At 36.6% G+C, this 21,368-nt stretch overlaps 4 protein-coding genes across 4 annotated transcripts; 3 read left to right on the top strand and 1 right to left on the bottom strand.

The window, feature by feature from the left end:
• Positions 1 to 66: 66 nt before the first annotated feature.
• On the bottom strand, positions 67 to 3,108 carry LOC140818683 (uncharacterized). Its single transcript, XM_073178725.1, has 3 exons — positions 2,743 to 3,108; positions 2,566 to 2,649; positions 67 to 2,439 (listed from the first exon to the last, which is right to left on the bottom strand). The coding sequence occupies exon 3, from the start codon at positions 2,419 to 2,421 to the stop codon at positions 67 to 69; it is 2,355 nt and encodes a 784-aa protein (XP_073034826.1). The 5' UTR covers positions 2,422 to 2,439; positions 2,566 to 2,649; positions 2,743 to 3,108.
• Positions 3,109 to 5,507: 2,399 nt separating this feature from the next.
• Positions 5,508 to 6,415, top strand: LOC140818534 (uncharacterized). Its single transcript, XM_073178527.1, has 2 exons — positions 5,508 to 5,671; positions 5,778 to 6,415. Exons 1-2 carry the CDS (start codon positions 5,627 to 5,629, stop codon positions 6,252 to 6,254), a joined length of 522 nt encoding a protein of 173 aa, XP_073034628.1. The 5' UTR covers positions 5,508 to 5,626; the 3' UTR covers positions 6,255 to 6,415.
• Positions 6,416 to 15,061: 8,646 nt separating this feature from the next.
• On the top strand, positions 15,062 to 16,081 carry LOC140818533 (uncharacterized). Its single transcript, XM_073178525.1, has 2 exons — positions 15,062 to 15,165; positions 15,273 to 16,081. Exons 1-2 carry the CDS (start codon positions 15,121 to 15,123, stop codon positions 15,879 to 15,881), a joined length of 654 nt encoding a protein of 217 aa, XP_073034626.1. The 5' UTR covers positions 15,062 to 15,120; the 3' UTR covers positions 15,882 to 16,081.
• A 737-nt stretch (positions 16,082 to 16,818) lies between these two features.
• Positions 16,819 to 21,059, top strand: LOC140818597 (proline-rich receptor-like protein kinase PERK15). The gene is made up of 9 exons (XM_073178614.1): positions 16,819 to 16,870; positions 16,983 to 17,694; positions 18,163 to 18,708; positions 19,129 to 19,215; positions 19,308 to 19,378; positions 19,664 to 19,740; positions 19,968 to 20,112; positions 20,285 to 20,446; positions 20,537 to 21,059. Exons 2-9 carry the CDS (start codon positions 17,106 to 17,108, stop codon positions 20,762 to 20,764), a joined length of 1,905 nt encoding a protein of 634 aa, XP_073034715.1. The 5' UTR covers positions 16,819 to 16,870; positions 16,983 to 17,105; the 3' UTR covers positions 20,765 to 21,059.
• Positions 21,060 to 21,368: the final 309 nt, after the last annotated feature.

Consider the following 21,368-nt stretch of genomic DNA (forward strand, 5'->3'; position numbering starts at 1 on the left):
CGACAATATATTATTATTAATAAAGCAAAACAAAAGTTAATCATAAAAAATTACAAAATAATTACCTTACGATTGTTCTTTTCGAGTCTTCATATTTTGAAACCTCTTTACGATAGCTTCATTATCAATTGTTAGGAATATCTCTTTCTCTACATAGACAATGAGACTATCATTCATCCAATCATCACTCATTCGAATGCGCAACCTCTCTTTCACAATTTTCATGGCAGAAAACACTCTCTCTACACTCGCAGTCGCAACTGGTAGAATTAATGCCAATGTCAAAAGCTTATAAACCAGCGGATACACCATATTTTTCTTTGACATAACTAACTTCTCTGAAAGATCACCAAGTCCTTTTAATCCTTGAAATGCTTTGTTAAAACGCATATCACATATATAAGTTTCAAGTTGATCATCAAGCATAAGGAGATCAAATCTTGATAAATCTTGTGGATAAAACTCAGCTAGTTGCATCAATTTTTTCTTGTCAAAAGCCACAAAAGAGTTTTGTGGACACAAACAAGCTACACAAAGTAGTAACTCTATACCTGCCTCTGAGAAACGATGATTTAACTCTTGAAGCTGTATATCAATAACACCATAGAATAAATCCACACGATAGTGATGCAAATTTGTCACTTCTGGTCGATTACGATGGGGACGACCACGTGGTGCCCAACGTGTGAACATATCATCCATTTTGAGAATACCAATGTAATGTTGCTCGCAAAAATGGTAAACCTTTTCCAAAAATGAATCCCAACCTTCATCTCTAATCATTTGCAGTCGGTGTTTGCATACTTGTACCAAATCCATTGCATTCACAATATCCTGATCTTTTTTCTGCAATGCCGTCGACAATTCACTCGAAATTGCTAAGACATGTTTCATCAAGTGTAGATTGAATGCAAAATCAAATGAAAGTATTGACTCCAATAAATTAAATGCCTCAGTTTTTTGATCAGGAGAACTAGAATCATCTTCTGAAATTATTTCAAGCACATCACTCACAGCAGAGAACATGGAAATTAAGCTGATCAAAGAACTATAATGTGAGCCCCAACGTGTATCCCCAGCACGTTGGAGGCTAGTTTCTTGATTAAGTCCCCGACCACTTGAAATATCACCCCTCTCCAATGCCTCAACGATAAAATCTGAATGTTTCTCTCGAAGAATATCAGAACGTTTGCAAGATGCTCCAACAACATTTACCACATCACCAACAACACGAAAAAAATTAGAAATCGGAAGATTTTTCTTGGCAACAGCTATCAGAGCTAGTTGAAGTTGATGGGCAAAACAATGTATGTAAAAAGCACATGGGTTCTCTTTTAAAATGAGTGCTTTTAGACCATTAAATTTACCCTGCATATTACTTGCTCCATCAAAACCTTGTCCTCTCAACTTAGACATGCTCAAATTATATCTAGAGAACATCTTATCAATGGCAGCCTTAAGTGATAATGCTGTAGTACTAGCAACATGTTCAATCCCGACAAAGCGTTCATTTACATGCCCACTACTATCTACATAACGGATAACAACCGACATTTGCTCCTTTGTTGACACATCACGAGATTCATCAACTAAAATAGAAAACAATGAATCACCAACATCTCTAATAATAACATTAACCGTTTCAATGGCACAAGCATTCACTATTTCTTTCTGAATATCAGGTGATGTTAACTTGCAATTTTTAGGAGCATTTTTCAATATCACATCATCAATCTCTTTGTTATGAGCACCTAAAAATTCCAGTTGGACAAGAAAATTACCTGGATTAAGTGAACTTTCAGTTTCATCGTGACCCCGAAATGAAAGCCCTTGTCGCAACAAAACTCTAATACAGTCAATTGAAGCATTGAGACGAATACGATAATCATTCCGCATTTGCCTTGACTGTTTGTGCAAAACCGATTGAATGTGCTCATCTTGATTCATCAAAGCTTCACAATCCATTCGAGCTTTATGATGTTCACTGTCATGTTGACCAACATGGATATTTAATCTATCTTTACATTTCCAATTTGTAAATCCTTCACTAACAAAAGTCTCTCCTCCGGCTTGTTTTCCCTTAGCTGTCTTGAAGAGATAGCAATACAAACAATACGCAGCATCTTTTTCTATACTATATTCCAACCAATCACCAAATTCCTTGAACCACGAAGGATTGAACCGTCTACATTGGCTTACTCCAAATTTTCGTTTGGGGAATTCATAGCCTGAAGATTGACATGGACCTTTTTGCAAATATGCCCTTCGTACTTGATCTCTAATGTTAGCATTATAATCACAAATTGGAGTTCTTAGTCCAGGATCTGTCGGTAACTGTGAGAAATCAAATTCTTCAACTCTAACATTTTCAATTTTTTGTTCTTCTGGTTCTGGATCTTTTCTTTTAAAAAATCTATGCATTGTAGATTTATTGATTTTCTGATAAAACAATTTCAAGAATAAAATAACACAAAATCAATAATTCCTCAAAGCACAAACTGGTTCAAGTCGTTCGACAAATAAAGGCTGAAATGGAGTCAAATAATTACCAAAAACGAAGCTAACCTGAGCTATGACGGTCTCGAGGTGAGTAGCGGCGGAAGTTCGCCGGAAACTCGCCGGAAATCGCCTGAAATCTTGCTACAGTAGCTGAAAAGGAGCTGGAATAATTTACGATTTCAATACCTCAACAAACTAATACAAAACTACCAAGAATCCAAGCCGAAAGTCCCGAAACCTTACCTGAATTTGGAACAAGAACTCACGCCGATAAAGCTCTGAACCAGCTGGAATAGAGAATGTTCTTCTTCGATTATTGTGCTGCTGGGTCGCCGGTGGTGTGGGCTAGCTTTGGCGCTGGTCGGAGCTCCAGTCGGGACTGCAGCGGCGACGGGCGCAGGTGACTCAGAAAAAGGACTGCAGCGGCGATGGGAAACAGATTGAACCAGAATGAGTAATGGCAATTGGCAAATGGCTTCACGTCATTTTTATTTCTTTTTTAAAAACATTGGGCTGGGCTTTAATTTAATTTATTTTGGGCCATATATACTAATTTTTTTTTTTGGCCCAGTGTGGGCAGCAGCCCACACTGGGCTGCAGCAAGCTCCGCCTCTGGTTAATGATATGATTTCGCCATATATTTTTGATATTTTCGGCTCTATGTTATCACTCCAACGGAAAAAAATGAATAAGATTGTAAAATAAAAGAATAAGATTGTAAAAAAAGGAAAATAAGGGACTAAAACTTAATTATAACAATAATAGAACCTAGAACCAAAACCGTAAAAGGCACGTATATTAGACGAATGTTTCGGTTCTGCCTTAATTGTGCACCAGAATGTGGTGGAATCAGTGTGATAATGTACAATTAATGTGGACTACAAATTAAAAAATATATTTTGTTTCCAAAAAAAAAAAAGAATTTACTACTTTTTAATTGAAGATAAATTAACTTTTCCATTTGTCAACATTAGCGGGTCCAGCATATTTAGACGTGAGAAAAAATAACAGACGTGAGAAAAAATAACGAAATATCGAGATTCTAGAAACTGTATCGAAAAAATATCGAACTTCCTGAAAAAATCGGTATATCGAAAATTTCGGTATCGGCATCGGTACGGAATATTTTTTTTTCGGTATTTTGGTATATACCGAAATATCGAAAATAAATTATTATTATTATTTTTTTAAAAATTTAAGTTCGGTATACCGAAAAAAATTTCGATGTCGGTTCGGTACCGGTATGAACTTTTTCATACCGAAAATTCGGTATACCGAATGTGCGGTATACCGAATTTCTGGTATCGAATTTCATACCGATATTTTCGGTACGGTATACGGTACCGTAGTTAGAGACGATGTACCGTACCGTATCCACCCCTAAACATATTAATTCTATATGCCTAAACCGGTCTTCCAAATATTTGATTCCATTTTCACCTATTTCTTGATCCGATCTATTTCATATTAATTCCTTCATAATTAACTATTACAATGGTCGTATTCCACATTCAAGAGCCGTAATTTATTTTTGAGTATGTCTCTTGTGAAACTGTCTCAAAAATATTTATCTGTAAGACGTGTCAATCGTACCTATATTCATATAAAAAGTAATACTCTTAGCATAAAAGTAATATTTTTTATGGATGACCCAAATAAAAGATTTGTCTCACAAAATACGACCCGTGAGACCGTCTCACATAAATTTTTGTCTTTTAAAATTTTCGTTAACCAGAATAAAGATGCTCGTATTTACTAGCAATCTTTTTTTTTTTTTGGAAAAATGATAGACCGAAAATACGTACAAACACGAATCGGGCCTCTTATTTCTATTTTTAGTCTTTAACTTTTACTAACAAAATAAATTTTACGCTTCAAATTTACCAATATATAACCACTTTTTTAAATATATATACACATATATAGGCAGACACATACATATAGTTCTCAAAATTATATATATTATATAAAATAATTAATATATTCTATTATTATGAATATGATTTATTACTCATTTTTTGTACATGTTGATCGTTTGTGATATTAATTATTTCATTATTTTCAATAAATTACTTTTATATGCATTTTTTATGATTGATTTATAATGATTAATCCTATATTTTCCTTTTCATTCACATTATTAATTAATTTACTGTTAGGCATTTTTATTCAATTGAAAAAAGTACTCGAAAATAATATATTATTTATTAGTATCTATTTTTTTGTTGTTATGTCAACAATAAAAGGTGGCCATTCTTAATATGACAGATACATTAATTGCGTCTGTTTCTATTGAAAAATGTTATTCCCTCAGACATGACTTTACATGTTCTCTTTTACCTACTTAAAAAAAAAACATAAGAACCAAAAACATTATATCTCGATCCGTACACCGTACACATATCAATGGAAATAATAAATATCAATAATGCATCAACCAACTCAATGTGGAAAAAATAATTAATGGTGTTCGAGTTGATGAAGTAGGTGAACATTTTATGTACATGAGTTTGAGTATTTTTACCAACATTTTTACAAATAAACATGTTGCACAAATTTAGTTCAGTGTATTTTACCTGACTAGCATGGTTCGACAAACTTTCCATCGTCATAAAAATAAAAGTAATAATAGGCTACATGCATATAATAAAATCATGGAAATAGATATATATATCTTTCCATCGTCATAAAAATAGAAGTAATAATAGGCTACATGCATATAATAAAATCATGGAAATATATATATATATATATATATATATATATATATATATATATATATATATATATATATATATATATATATATTAGGTCTTTCATAAGACGGTTTTACGGATCTTTATTCGTGAGACGGATCAATCATGTTCATATTTACAACAAAAATTAATATATTTGACATAAAAAGTAATACTTTTTCGTAGGTGACTCATATAGAATATTTGTTTCACAAAATTGACCCGTGAGACCGTCTCACGTAAGTTTTTGTGAATCATGCATGCACCTTACTTGGTCCAATCATAGCCTAAACTAATTAGTTTCGTTGCCTATAAACACCAAGCATTTTCCTTTCGCTTTGTATATCTCAATAATCAAGATCAAGAAAAAATTAAAATATATAGTTGGAGATATGAAATCCCTTTTCATTTTAATTGGTCTCATATCTCTTGTGTTGGTACATATAACACGCATAAATTTCCTATTTAGATCATGCAAATAAATCTGCATTTTAATTTATTGGATTGTTTGTTTTAATTAGATTTCTACTCTGACTTATGCAGTTGCCGAGCAGTGTTATCGCGAGAACAGATCCAGGCGAGTACTGGCAACATGTGATGAAAGATGAGCCCATGCCTCAGTTCATACAAGGCCTTGTTGGTGTGAGTAAAGTTGCATCTGTTCCCAATAACAACCACCAGAACTACAAAGAACACTGTCACTCCTCGCTGGATAGACCTAGTGCTGCCGCCGATATCGCTGCTGACGACCAGAAAGACAAGGTTTCTTACACCAGAGACTTTGAACCAGAGCCTACGGCTTCAGCTTATACTGATGGTGTCAAGAAAGGAAACATGATTTCTTACACCAAAGACTTCGAACCAGAGCCTACGGCTTCAGCTTATACCGATGGTGTCAAGAAAGAAAACAAGATTTCTTACACCAAACACTTCGAACCAGAGCCTACGCTTACAGCTTACGTCGATAGTGCCAAGGATAAATCTCAGTCAATGTCAAAAACTCATGTTGATGACGAATAGGGAACAAGCGCTAGCTATCCGCGATTATGAATCCACTGTCTTGTTATCAAAATGCTGTTCCGTGTCTGTGTCACGAGTATGGTATGAAAATGTGTGAGTGCAGATATATGTACGTTTGATGGTGTTCACCTCGAATAAACTCTGTGATTTGTTTCGCAGCATTCATCTTCTTAATTTATTAATTCAACACAGAGAAGTTGATCAAATAGAAGTTCTAAGAGTAAATCCCGTTTTGACGATCTAAGAGCAAATTCATATGAAGTCTAAAATGTTTTTTTAAAAGTCGTCAAAACCCCAAACAAATAGCTTCGATCTCTTCCAAATTAAAATTTTCTGTTTATAGGATCTCAACTTTTTTGTACTTCAGCGTTTGAACTGTGCACTGTAGGGGATCCGGGTCCTTTGAAATCACCGTGATGCGAGATTGTCTGATGTTTATTATTATTATTATTATTGTTATTATTATTATTATTATTATTATTATTTCGGGAGTTCTAGACGAATATTTTTGGAGAAGTTATTAGCTTATTTAAATAAAATGTGCGTTTTGTTTTTCTTATAAAGATAAAATAAAAAAGAGTATGGTTTTGTTTTGAACATACAAACTTGTTAACATTATTGTTATATCATGTCAATAATTGTTGTTGAATTATTATTTTTTAACAGTATTTTCTGAATTAAAATATAGGAAAATAAAAAAAATGAAATAATTGAGCGTTAGGAAATGGAAAATAATTTAGTGAAAAAAATAATTAGTCTAGGAGATACGAAAATTAAATAAAGGCAAAAACTTGTGTGAGACGGTCTCACGGGTCATATTTGTGAGACAGATCTCTTATTTGGGTCACCCATGAAAAAGTATTACTTTTTATGCTAAGAGTATTACTTTTTATTGTGAATATGGGTAGGGTTGACCCGTCTCACGGATTATGACCCGTGAGACGGTCTCACATGAGACTCACTCTTAAATAAAAGAAAATTTGCATCGGGGAAGAAAATAAAAATGAATCATAATATTTCCTTATGTTATGTTATATATATGGGATAATTACATATGCCTCACCCGATATTTGTCATAATTACAAAAAAAAATAAAAAAATAAAAAAATAAATGAACTATATTCAAATCTCTCGAAGTTTGTGAAAAACAACAAATAAATCTAATAAGATATGAAATTACAAACACTCTCGTCAAGTTTATATTTATCTTATATTTTACGTACACCCTTGTGTTTATATTCTTCTTACATTTCTAGGGAGTTAAATGTAATTCGAACATACAAATGATGGGTCGGGGTGTATGTAATGTTAAAAGTTATCGGATTTATTTGTTAATTTTCACAAATTTCAGACAAGATATATGCAATATTTAAATATATTTGAGTGTTTTTTCTTTGTTTTTTTTATCACAAAACTTGTAGTATTATTGAGATTGAGAAATATCTTTAGTTACAAGTTTTACAAACCAAAAAGGAAAATCCCCAGGCTTCCAAGCAAAGGAAGTCGGGTGATAAATAGCAAAAGACGCAAGTGAATCTGCAACGGCGTTCGCCGTGCGACGAATGTGTTTTAAGGTGGCTCCTTCATGTTCACTCAGAGATCGTCGAATATATTGAGCATAGGTACCAACATAGCTAAGGTCCTCATCTATATGGGTGACTGCTTGCACTGTCAATAGAGAGTCTGATGTGATTTGGTTGATAAAAAAGTTGTGATCCTTTGCGATCTTCATTCCTATATCAATGGCGGCCAGTTCTCCATAGACAATTGAAGAAGGCTTCTTAATCTTCATTCCAAAAGCGATCAATGGTTGGCCTTCATGGTTACGTACCACTCCTCATACCGCGAAGCTGTTCAGGTTCTCATTAAAAGCTGCATCAACGTCCATCCTTAATTCATTAATCTGAGGTGCCGTCCATGTCTTCTGTGAGTTTCCTGAAGTATCAATTTTCCCATTCAGCAACCTCAATCGTTGGGCTTCTTGGAATTCTCTCAACAGCGAGTCACTCCAATTCACATTAAATCCCTTTTCGAGTGTTCCTTGGTTATGTACGAGGTTGAGTCGTTCGCGCCACATCGCATAAGTATTTATTGCAAATAGTTCGAAGTCCATTTGGCTCAACATGTCCTTCATCCAACAGAAGATATCGAACACCTCCAAAAATTGTACCTGCTTTAGCAAATCCCAAAACCGAGATGTCTTCCAGCAGCCTTTAACCACGGAGCAAGAGAATAATGCATGAGTTGTGTTATCATAACCGAAATGGCATAATGGGCAGCTGCCAGTTACCGGGACGTGGTGTGCCATTAGATTGACTGATGTCGGAATAATATTGTGTAATATGCGCCACCAAAAAACACGAACTTTTGGGGGTACCGACATAGCCCAAATGAATTTCCACCACTTCTTTGAGTGCAGCTCCGAGCTGTGGTCCGGTGGTTCATAGAATCCAATTTCCCTCTTATAGCCTTCTCTGACTGAATATCTACCCTTTGGATCATAGGCCCAATATATGAAGTCCTCATGGTTCGATTGGTATATCGGAATATCTAACACTTCTGCTGCCACATGAGGGGGGAAGGAGTCAAGCACAATCTGTTCATTCCATTGTCCATTCAAGATGAGGGAACTGACTTTGTCATAGGTACCACTGAAATGTGGAGGCTTTGGTTGCACACCCCTGCCAGGTATCCATCGACTCGCAAAAGTGTCAATTCGTTCCCCATTTCGTACGTGCCAATATAATCCTTTTTCCAAGAGGGGCCGACTCCACAGTAGAGATCTCCAGATATAAGAAGGGTTACTTCCAAGTGAGGCATGCATGATATCTTGATGTTTATAATAACGTGCTTTAAGAACACGGGCAACGAGCGACTCAGGGGATTGTAAGACCCGCCATATTTGTTTCGCTAGCAGTGCTTTGTTGAACGTCTCGAGATGGCGGAATCCCAGCCCACCTATACATTTTGGCTTGCAAAGAGCTTTCCAAGATTTCCAATGCATTTTATTTTTTCCGTGATCCACACCCCACCAGAAGTTAGCACAAGCTCTCTCGATCTCTTCACATATTGATTTCGGGATACGAAAGCAGGACATAGCATAGGTTGGAATCGATTGGATAACCGACTTAATCAAGGTTTCTTTACCGCCACTTGAGAAGGTTTTGCTCCCCCACCCTTGTAATCTTGTTGCTACCCTCTCCACAAGATATCGGAATTGTAGTTTCTTGTTACGACTGGAGAAGACAGGCAGGCCCAGATACACTTCATGTCCTTGCACAACAGGGATAGTTAACATTGTTTTGATGGTTTCTTTCACTCTGTCATTCGTGTTTGGGCTGAAGGACAACGAAGATTTCTCAAAATTGATTAGTTGTCCTGATGCCCGCTCATACAAGTTAAGACAGGTGCGGATCCCAGCACAGTTCTCCATTGTAGCCTGGAAGAAAATGAGGCTATCATCTGCAAAAAATAAGTGGGTTATAGAAGGGCAAGAGGGTGCCATACGTACTCCAGTGATGAGTTTTCTGCTTTCGAAAGCAAGAAGAGCAGATGATAATCCATGAGCACAAAGAACAAATAAGTACGGTGAGAGCGGGTCGCCCTGCCTTATGCCTCTGCTTGGTATGACAGTGTTGCTTAATTCACCATTTATTGAAAAAGAATATTGGACCGTGCGGACACAACGCATAATCTTCTCCACCCATGTATTGGCAAAGCCCAACCGAGACATCATTCCCTCAAGGAAACTCCATTCTATCCTGTCATATGCTTTACTCATATCAATTTTAAGCGCTGCAAATGATTTTTGTCCTCTTTTTTTGCTGCGTATCCAATGTAGTGCCTCGAAAGCCAGGACAATGTTGTCAGATATTAAACGGCCTGGGATGAAAGCACTCTGAAATTCATTAACGATATGGTGCATTATAGGTCTCAACCTGTTTGTCAAAGATCTGGCCACTATTTTGTAACAGACATTACATAGACTAATTGGACGAAAATCTTTCATTGTCATTGGTTGCTTGACTTTCGGTATGAGAGTGACAATAGTAGAGTTCCAGTCCTCCGTGATCGCCCCTGCATTGAGTATCTGTAAAGAAGCCTCTGTGACCTCTGCGCCAACCACATCCCAGAATTTTTGATAGAAGAAAACTGATAGCCCATCAGGCCCGGGTGCTTTATCCGGAGGCATGTCAAATACTGCGTTTCTTATGTCTTCTGCCGTGAACGGGGCACAAATAAGAGCATTCATATCCCCGTCCACTTTTGGTTCAACACAGTCTAGAATCTGTCTTCTATCTACTGTTGTCGGTGCATTAGTTGTAAACAAATTCGAATAATAGTGTTCCACGATTTCAGACATGTTGCGTGGCTCAGTACACCAATCTCCATGTGCTGTGAACAGCCCGCTAATATGGTTCTTCGTTCTCCGGAGTGATGCACATGCATGAAAATATTTCGAATTGCGGTCACCATTTGCGAGCCAGTTGACTCTACTTCGTTGCTTCCAGTACAGTTCTTCCTTGGTAGCTAGCTTCTCAATGTCATGTTCTAGCTCACTGATTTTTTGTACAGACAAATGCCATTGCTCGTGGGTCCTGAGTCGGTTTAGTTGCCCCCTCTTGGTTTTTATCTGTTTCGGGAGATCTTTAAATCGGTGTCCAGCCCAGTTCCTTAGAAATGTTTTAACACTTTGGATACGCTCTGATAGTGTTAGAGTCTTGTCATCTTTTTTCCATCCTTGAGTGACTATATCTTTACAATCAGCCTCTGTAACCCAATGAGGTTCGAACCGGAGTAGAGTTTTGTGGCGAGTTAATTGTCTCTGTGGAGCGCCAATATCAATAAGGATGGGTCTATGGTCAGAGTGAAAGAACTCCAACGTTTGGGCTTGTGATGTTGGATACAGTAGTCTCCAATCAATAGTGGCAACAAATCTGTCAAGCCGTTCAAAAATAATACTGTCCGAAGCTCGTCGGTTGACCCAAGTGAAGAGCTCGCCTTTGCTATGGAGATCCTGTAGTGAGCAAGCGTCTAGAGTGTCCCTGAAAGCTCGCATTTGATGCTGAGGCCTTTGGCTTCCTCCTTGTTTTTCACTGTCAAAACAAATTTCGTTAAAATCTCCTCCAACAATCCATGGGATTCCTAGGAGCTCAGTAAGTCCGCTTAAACGACGGAGGAGGTTCCATGATAGATGTCGGCATCCCGTGTCTGGTTTTCCATAAAATCCCGTGAATCTCCAAAACTTATCGCCATGTTGTACTGTACAGTCAATATGTCCCGATGTATACGAGTGAATTTTAATGTTGAGAGGGTCTTTCCACAGTAGCATCAAACCACCACTCCTACCTATACAATCCACCGCAAATAGGCCATTAAATCCAAGAATCGTCTTCCACCAACGGATATTAGAGCCCTTCATCTTAGTTTCACATAGAAAGAGAAGGGATGGGTCCTTTTCTGCGACAAGTCGTTTTAATTCTCGGAATGCTCGTTGGTTCCCAAGCCCTCGAGCATTCCAACATATGCAATTCATAGTGATCGGCGGATCTCGCTGAAAGTGCGCTTCTTTGGAGGACTGTGATGGTTCTGTGAATTCCCCGGGCCTATATTCTCAGAATTTTTAACTTGCTGGTCAAGTGTCGGAATTACTAGAGTACCTTTCTCCCGTGCTCGGCGCTTCCATTTCTTCTGGCTATACTTGGTGATTGTTTATGTTTGTTAATACCTTGGGAACTGGCAGGGGGTTCAATGTCCCGTGTAAGGATCTGCCTCGGGCTCTCTTTCTCTGGCAAATGTGAAGTTAACAATCCAGAAATTCCCATTCCGGCTTCTTTTCCTTGGATGTCAATGTCTGCCTCATCATTCCTAGCATAATTATTAGGTGGAGAGTTGTCTCTGTTGTTATATGGTTTGCTTTGTGTGAATTTTCTATTCTTCTCTCTGCCTCCCCCGTTCGTTGCTTGTAGCCAGTTTCCAAACTCAAGTTTCCCGCTCACTGGTATAGGATTCTCACACTCCCGGAACGAATGCCCAATGCAACCACAGTTATAGCAGAAATCGGGCAGCCTTTCATATGCTAGTAATGCTATGATGTCTTCGTCCTTTTGGGGGGCAGTTATCCGGATGAATTTTTTCAAAGGTTTTGTGATATCTATCTTCACCCGAATGCGTGCAAAATCCCCCATCGACAATCCATTAGAGTGTGTATCGACTTCCTCCACGACCCCGATCTGATTCCCCACTTTTGTCAAGATTTCTTTGTTCATGAATAACAGTGGCAAGTTATAGCATTGGATCCAAAAACTGATTTCATCAAAATTCAGTGTCTTGGGGTTTTGAAGACCGTGGGGTTCTTTAAATATCACCAAATCCCGAAAGAAATTCCATGGTCCCCCTCGTAGAGCCCGAGATTTATCCTGTGTAGATTTGAAATCCAATAAGAAGAAATTATTACCAATGGATCCTACCTCGATCGGCCGAGCGGCTTGTAAGATTCTGGGCATTTGCAATTTAAACACTTCACGATTGATCGTCTTGGATGAGAGAACTTTGGCCACCAAACAATTTGCAATGCTTTTCTCTCCGATCTGCACGTCGACGTCATTGAGATTAAGGGCTCATCTGTTTCGTTTGTTGTTGAGAGACGGAATTCCGCAACCAATTTTGTTACCTCTTCAAGATCCATGTTCAATGATATGGGAACGTTGCCCCGCCACACAAAATTGCGTGGAGGAAGAAACCTGCACGGCCACCAAGGTGTCGGCAGGAGGTTGACCTACACAGAGGTAGGAACAAAGTTTGAGTGTTTTTTCTTTGTTAATATAACCAACCTCGTGCTTGTTTTTGTATGACAAAAAAGATCTTTTTATCCTTATATGTATGTACAATATCCACTGATTAAAAATTAACATTCGACCGTCTTACAAAAAATTTATTATTATTATATAAATGAGTGAGTCTCATGTAAGACCGTCTCGCGGGTCATAATCTGTGAGACGGGTCCTACCCATATTCACAATAAAAAGTAATACTCTTAGTATAAAAAGTAATACTTTTTAATGAATGACCCAAATAAGAGGTCCGTCTCACAAATACGACCCATGAGACCGTCTCACACAAGTTTTTGCCTATATAAATTTGTCCCTTCAATCCGGATCAAACAATATATAAAACTTCAATATTATACATCAATATATCGTACAAAACCATATAACCATATAATATATATATATATATATATATATATATATATATATATATATATATATATATATATATATATATATATATATATATATATATATATATATATTAACTATATGTACAAGTAGAATGAACATCCAAACGAATTAATTTATGCATGCAAATTTATGTGGTATAGGAAATGGATTAGAATTTTTTTAGCTGTGGCAGGGGAAATGGATTAGAATTTTGAAAAACTTCAAGATAGTTAGAATTTTATAGAATATGTTAGAAAAATATAAAAGTGGTCCTGAAGATTAGAATTTTGAGACGGGAAATTATATTTTTGGTCTTATATATTTGATTATTTATGATTTTGGTAATTTATATTGTTAAATTTCAGTTTTAGTCCGCTAACTTTTATTTTTAACAATCTTATATTAGTCTTTTTCTGACGTAATACTAACGTGACATTAATGTATAAGTGACGTATGTAGTGTCTAATCATCATTTCTGATGAAAATGAATAAAATTCCGAAAAGCGGAAAATACATTATTAATAATGAAATTTGATAATATAAATAATCAAAATGGTAATGAAAGAAACATTAATTAAGTTGGCTAGAGTGCTAAAGTATACACAAGGAAAACAGGTAGTAGGTCATGGAAACTAGCCTATTTTGACATTTATAATATAATAAGTTGGTTAAATTAATAATTTTATTATTTTTTTCAGTCGGAATGCTTATAGAACATAAAACATCAGTGAAATGGTGTCTGTCATCGTTGAGATATTAGAACTATTGTCAAAAAAGAACTAAAATTACAAAAAAAAAAAATCCAACTTCTGGCAATTAAAATAAAATTTGACAAGATCAAAATCTAAAATAGACTAATAATTTGCAAGTCTATTTTGGCAATTTTTCCATTTATATGCTCTAAAAATATTGAATAATCATTGTAAAACTACATGTTAAGATTTTATTTTTTGTCCGTAACAAAGTAAAATCTGAATACTTAAAAAATATATGCATATTATCTCATTCAGATTTTACATTCAATCTTAATCACAAGGAGGAAGAAAACATAGAAAATCGAAGTTATGCTTTCAACCAGATTTAGGCTAGATTGTTTCTTGTCAAGTTGATATATACGTCTCTCTCCACTTCATATATATCTGCTTCAAACGATAATAGTTCATTTTAAAATTCCCTGTAGTTAGAACAATTATTCAGCTTGATTACTGCATCAAATTATATGCTGGAAGTTTTGAGCCGCATCGGAATTAAGTAACACTCTCGATATAGCATAACCGCGGCCCTTTTCCATTGACACATCATGGGTTTCATGGAACAAATGCAAATAATTAGAGGAAGAAATTAGATTTTATACTCACTCAAGAAAGAAAAGAAAAGATTTTATATACACACACAGAGATAATGCATGGATTAAATACAATATAAATGACAGAAAGGGACATCCAAATATTTATTCTCCAATTAAATTTCATTTTATCGTATCACGTCAGGTGACAGATATGATTCTAGTGAAACATATCGAGGCAAGCATGAATCACAACTCAATAAAATTAAATAGATAGTTGCATGCCTATAAATACCAAGTATCTGTCTTTCCTAGTATTACAATCAATTCTTCAAATAAAATTAATTTAGTTGGAGACATGAAAGCCCTTTTCATTTTTATTGGTTTCCTATATCTTGCTGTGGTATTTTATTGCACGTTCAATATTCTCACTTTGCACAAATATATTTAAATTTTCAGGTCGATGAATTTTTTCAGCTAATCATTTGTTCATTAATCTGAAATCTGCAGCTTGCAAGAAATGCTATTGCAAGGAAGGATCCTGGCGAGTACTGGCAACATGTTATGAAGGATGAGCCAATGCCTGAATACATCCAAGGCCTCGTTGGTGCAAGCGAAGTCACATGTACCGACAACAAAAACAAAGGGCACTTCCACATCTCATCCCAGAAAACTAGCATGGATCCGTTTCCAAGTCTGACGGCTTACAAAAACGATGTTAAACCGGAAAACGATAAATATTTCGTGAAAGATCAAATTAAGCCGAGGTCTGATACCCCAGTTTACGGAAACAAGAGGCACTTCCACATCTCGCCCGAGAAAACTAGCTTCGATCCATTTCCAAGTGCCACTGCCTATGCTGATGATGTTAAACCGAAAAATGATCAACGTTTCTCGAAAGAATTTGAGCCTAGCCCTAATATCTCGGCCTACACGGATGATGTGAAGCCGCAAGGTGAAAAAATGTTCACAAAAGAATTTGAGCCTATCCCTAACGTCACGGCTTACACGGATGATGTTAAGCCGGAAGGTGAAAGAATGTTCACAAAAGAATTTGAGCCGATTCCTAATGTCTCGGCTTATACCGATGGTATTATGGAGTTAAAAGCAGAAAATTAAAGGATTCCGAGCCAATACCTGATATTCCTGTTTATCAAGACTAGAAATTAAGCTTCAGATTGCATAAATAAATATATATATGCTTGTAAATCTATGGTAAAGCGGCTCATGTTTTTGTTTAGCGTACGTATGTGCATGGTGTCAGGTTGTATGTGTGATGGACTGTTCAACTCGAATAAAAATCTGTGGCTACTATCTAAGTATTGATCTTTTTTTATCAATTCAAAAGTATATATCATAGAAAGTTCACAAGATTTGATTTCGTTTTTCCTGATAATTTTTTTTGCATCTAATCGTGTTGGACAAAAACTTGTGTGAGACGGTTTCACGGGTCGTATTTTGTGAGACAGATCTCTTTTTTGGATCATTCATGAAAAATTATTATTTTTTATTGAGAATATTGGTAGGGTTGACCCGTCTCACAGATAAAAATTCGCGAGACCTTCTCACAATAGACTTACTCATCTTTTTGATACATCTGACTTGTATTAACAAATGCAAATTAATTTTAATTAAGGTAGGAGCTATATAATCAGCAATAATCAAAGGATCATAAACATCCATGCACGCGATCACTTATCTAATCCTGTTATATCGAGATATTGTCCCAAAATGTCCATCTTACATTCGATCGAATCAGATCGCCTGGATCGGTCCCGATCGGAGTTTACAAGACCAGAAAGGCTACATGTTACCAGCTGAGAGAACACCCGTCGATCGATCAGATTTCATTCATGTCATCTCTAGTGTTCGAATCCATTATTAATATATTTTTTCATATACAAGATCGACTATTTATATTTATGCATTAGAAAAGAAGAAATGAAAACTCTATGTTTAGGCATATATTGTATCATCCTTCGAATTAGAAGCCAACACTTGTTTGGTCAATAAATTTGTTAAGTTTAGATGTAAGAACAGCCATGGACCTTATTTTCTCCCACATTTCTTTGGAAATCATACATTAACTCTCGTCCCTTCTCCTTAAGGTATATTCATTTTGTTTTGTTCTTCTTCTCTCACCTTTCCCCTCATTTTTTTTATATAATTTTTGAATGAAATATTTGATTTCTTTGGTTGATTATTATGTAATTTTTACAGCTAATATATAATTCATGGTCGTTCTCTTTATCATGAAACGTTCATGAATCTTGATCTCAAGTTATTGTTAAGGAAAGTGACGAGGTTAACCTTTCAACGAAGATCATAGTAAAATTGACGAATATGTCGCAAGAGGAGTCTTCGCCCCCACCTTCCTCGTCGTCCTCTCCATCTCCACCGTCTAATTCATCGTCGTCGTCGTCACCACCACCACCACCACCGGGGTCGTCAGATTCATCGCCGCCACCACCACCCTCTGAATCAACAACTTCACCGCCGCCAAAAGATGATTCATCACCACCACCACCACCACCTCCTAACAAAGACTCGGATTCTCCATCTCCGCCACCTCCATCCTCCAATGAAAAATCCCCTCCTCCACCGCCCGACGACAACAACAACGATAACAACAACAATTCGCCACCTTCGAACAGCAACAAATATCCTCCACCGCCCAAGTCAAGTTCATCCTCGCCTCCCCCGCCGCCATCTTCTCACTCAGGATCGCTTCCTCCGGCAAGGGCCAATAGCTCATCAAGCGATGCGCCATCCAATGGTCAAGACCAAAAGGCCATCATAGGTGGAGCAGCAGCAGGGGCCGGATTACTACTCTTTATCGTGATTCTCTTCATGATATGTTGCGCTAGAAAAAAGAAGAGAAGGGCACGAGATCATATGCATTACTACACAGATAATTCCCTTGGACACAAAAGTACGTGCTACATCACCGTTATTTTCCATCTAGAAACAATATTTTGGTAAAATTTAATGACATTATTTGTGATATAAATGCAATTAATAATTTTTTTTCCCTGAGAATGTTCATGCATACATATTCATAATCATAGGTCCTCCCTTGGGATTTTTCCCATTTTGATCACTTTAAAAAATTATAATTTTTGCCCATTATAAATGATTTTTCGAAAAACATTGTCATGCGTAGATCGAGGTAACATATATATTTTGTGGGCAATATATATAATTTTCTAAATAATAAAAAAAAACACTTTTCTACTATTTGAGATAATCTCGATTGAATAAGATGTTGTGTCCATCCTCAGCAATTTCACACATATGTCCCATGTGAATCTGCTATTTGTTCTGTAATAAAGATAATTTATTGCTATTCATCAAAATTTATAGCTTATACATGCACCCACTACGTACTCGAACTGTGCAGGCGATATCTATTACAGCAACGTTCCTCCACACAGTAACTGGCCGAACCCGAACGTCCGTCCCTCGATGATTCCACCACCACCTGGCAGCGGCAACGTGAGCTCGGAACTAGGATGGCCGGTGGCGCCTCCCCCTCCACCTCCAATGATGAGCAGCAGCGAACTAAGCTCGGCAGGGTTCTCCGGCCCACACCAATCACCTCTGCCACCTCCCCATCCTGCAGTTGCCTTAGGGTTCAACCAGAGCAGCTTCACATACAACGACCTGTCGGCGGCCACTGGCGGGTTTTCGCAAGCAAATCTACTTGGTCAAGGCGGATTCGGATTCGTTCACAAGGGGTTTTTACCTAATGGGAAGGAGGTAGCGGTCAAGAGCTTGAAATCGAACAGCTCTCAGGGGGAGCGGGAGTTCCAGGCGGAGGTGGATATCATCAGCAGGGTTCACCATCGGCATCTGGTGTCGCTAGTTGGGTACTGTATCGCAGGATCTCAAAGGATGTTGGTGTATGAATACGTTCCCAATGGAACTCTTGAATTTCACCTTCATGGTATGCTTCAAGCATATATATATATATATATATATATAACTCAATACAAAACGTAGCTCAAATAAAAGAATTGTTCAAATCCATATATATAACCCTCGCATTGACTTAATCTAGACTAGGTATGACATTTAACACATACTATCGAGATCAAAATGAACAATTAGAGGGTGAAGTTTATTTGATATTGTCGGGTGACCTATAGGGCATTACAACACATGATGATGTCTTGACTTTTATACTGTGTTAAGATAGAGATTTATACCTTAACTCAATATCAAAAGCTAGCTCAAATAAGAGAATTGTCTAAATCTATTTAGACAACTTTGAAGTACTTGATCTAATCGACATAAGACATTTAACAATAACCACAAAATTAATTTAATTTAAAGTGATATCGATATATCCTATATATGTTTACAGGAAGCGGTCGGCCATCAATGGATTTCCACACGAGACTTAAAATTGCTATTGGATCAGCCAAAGGATTCGCTTACCTTCACGAAGACTGTATATTTCTATTATCTCATTTTTTATATGGTTAATTATAAATAGTTTGCCTTAAATTTTGTTTATCTCAATAATTTTATGCTAATTTTCAGGTCATCCTCGCATTATCCATCGAGACATTAAAACTGCTAATATTCTGTTGGACTTCAATTTTGAAGCTAAGGTAAACGAATTCCCTTTAATTTATGTTAGTTTATATATATTCTTCTCTTAAAGAATTTAATTAAATTTTGTATCCGTTTAAATTTATTAGTATATTACTTGTAATATTTTTTTTTAAAAAAAAACTTTCAAGGACTTAAATATGTCGTTTATTCTCTTCAAAAATATTATCGAATTACATTATCTCATCATGTGCATGTGCTTGTGAATTAATTTATTCAAATATATATATTTACATTAATTTTTTGATTAATTCATCTTTGAGTGCCATAATTATTCATTGTAGGTGGCTGATTTTGGATTGGCTAAGCTATCTTCAGACACCAACACTCATGTCTCAACTCGGATAATGGGAACATTTGGGTATGAAATATATAATTTAATAATTTCTATCATGTGAGAATTTTCTTATATTATGATTTAACTAAAGCATAAACTCTCTCTAAAAAATAATAAATAATTGATTAATTACTACCTCTTTGAATTAATAGGTTTTCCAAGGTGTCGGCCCTACTATTTTATAGTGAGAAGTTATTCTATATTTATTGATTAATTATGTAATTAATGCTTGAAACATGTTATTTGTGAAGATACCTGGCGCCTGAATATGCATCATCCGGGAAGCTTACTGAGAAATCCGACGTTTACTCGTATGGGATAATGCTCTTGGAGCTAATCACCGGTCGTCGCCCCATCGATCTGAGCAGCGACGAGGACGACAGCCTAGTTGACTGGGTACGTGTATGTGCACAATTTTGAATTTTTAAATATCTACTTTAACTGTTTGATTAATTAGGACATTGTTGATATGTTGTAGTTCCAACTAAAATGAACTAAAACATCACAGAATCTAACCAAATCTCTTGTGGGGGTTTATTAATTAATGTGGGTTAATATTTAATAACAGTCTAGGCCAATTCTGACCCAAGCAGTAGAGGGAGGAAGCTATGAAGAGTTGGTGGATCCACGGCTAGAAAACAACTACGATCACCATGCTATGCTGCGCATGGTGGCTAGCGCGGCTGCTTGCATCAGGCACTCTGCTAGGCGACGTCCCAAAATGAGCCAGGTAACAACAAATAGCGTTTTCTTAGTTATAACACAAGTTTGCCATGCTTTGGTGCATTATGATTAATTGTGTATATATATATATATATAGATTGTGAGAGCTCTGGAAGGTGATGTATCCCTAGAGGACCTGAACGAGGGGGTGAGGCCAGGCCACAGTAGGATGTTCGGGTCAAACGGTGGCTCGGAGTATGACACTGGCTCATACACGGATCTAAGAAGATTCAAGAAAGTAGACGGGATGTCGAGCCAGGAATTCACCAGCAGTAGTGAGCATGGCCTTACCGGCGAGTTCGTTCATCCAAACAAAACAAATTAGCAAGAAATTCATCCCAACCATGTGTGTAGCACATGAAAAGGCATAGCCATGATTCGAAGAATGAGCATGAAGCACGCAATCGATGCACCACGACGCGATGGTGTAGTGGACACCATGAATATTGTTATTTCGGAATTGTGATTGTGTGTTATACTTACACACATCAGACCTATGCAATGTGTAGTTACTTAGGTTCTATGACAATGTTTATTTGGGAGTCAACTTCAAATTGTGAATGTGATTGGTTATATTTGTCTAAGATTGTATGTTATGTGATTACTATTGTACTTTTGAATACATTGTAGCCGTATATATTGGAGATTGGTGCATACATTTTGTGGAGTACATAAAAAGTGCATGCCCAATCCTCCTAAAAAATTAACGAAATGGGCAAAATACTACCCAAAAAAAAGAGTAACGAAGAGTTTATTTGCCATTAACATGGGCTGTCGAAATTGAACTGTTATATCAACTCGGACTCCAACAAGAACAACTCGAAAGGTGCAAGAAAATGAAAAGCTGCAATCATATGTTATGTTTACTAAGTTTACTAGTATACCATAAATGCAATATCAGATTTTAATCGTTTGTCCGTCCAAGAAAG

The sequence above is a fragment of the Primulina eburnea genome, chromosome 17 (genome assembly GCF_022965805.1).
Source record: "Primulina eburnea isolate SZY01 chromosome 17, ASM2296580v1, whole genome shotgun sequence".
Taxonomy (NCBI): Eukaryota; Viridiplantae; Streptophyta; class Magnoliopsida; order Lamiales; family Gesneriaceae; genus Primulina; species Primulina eburnea.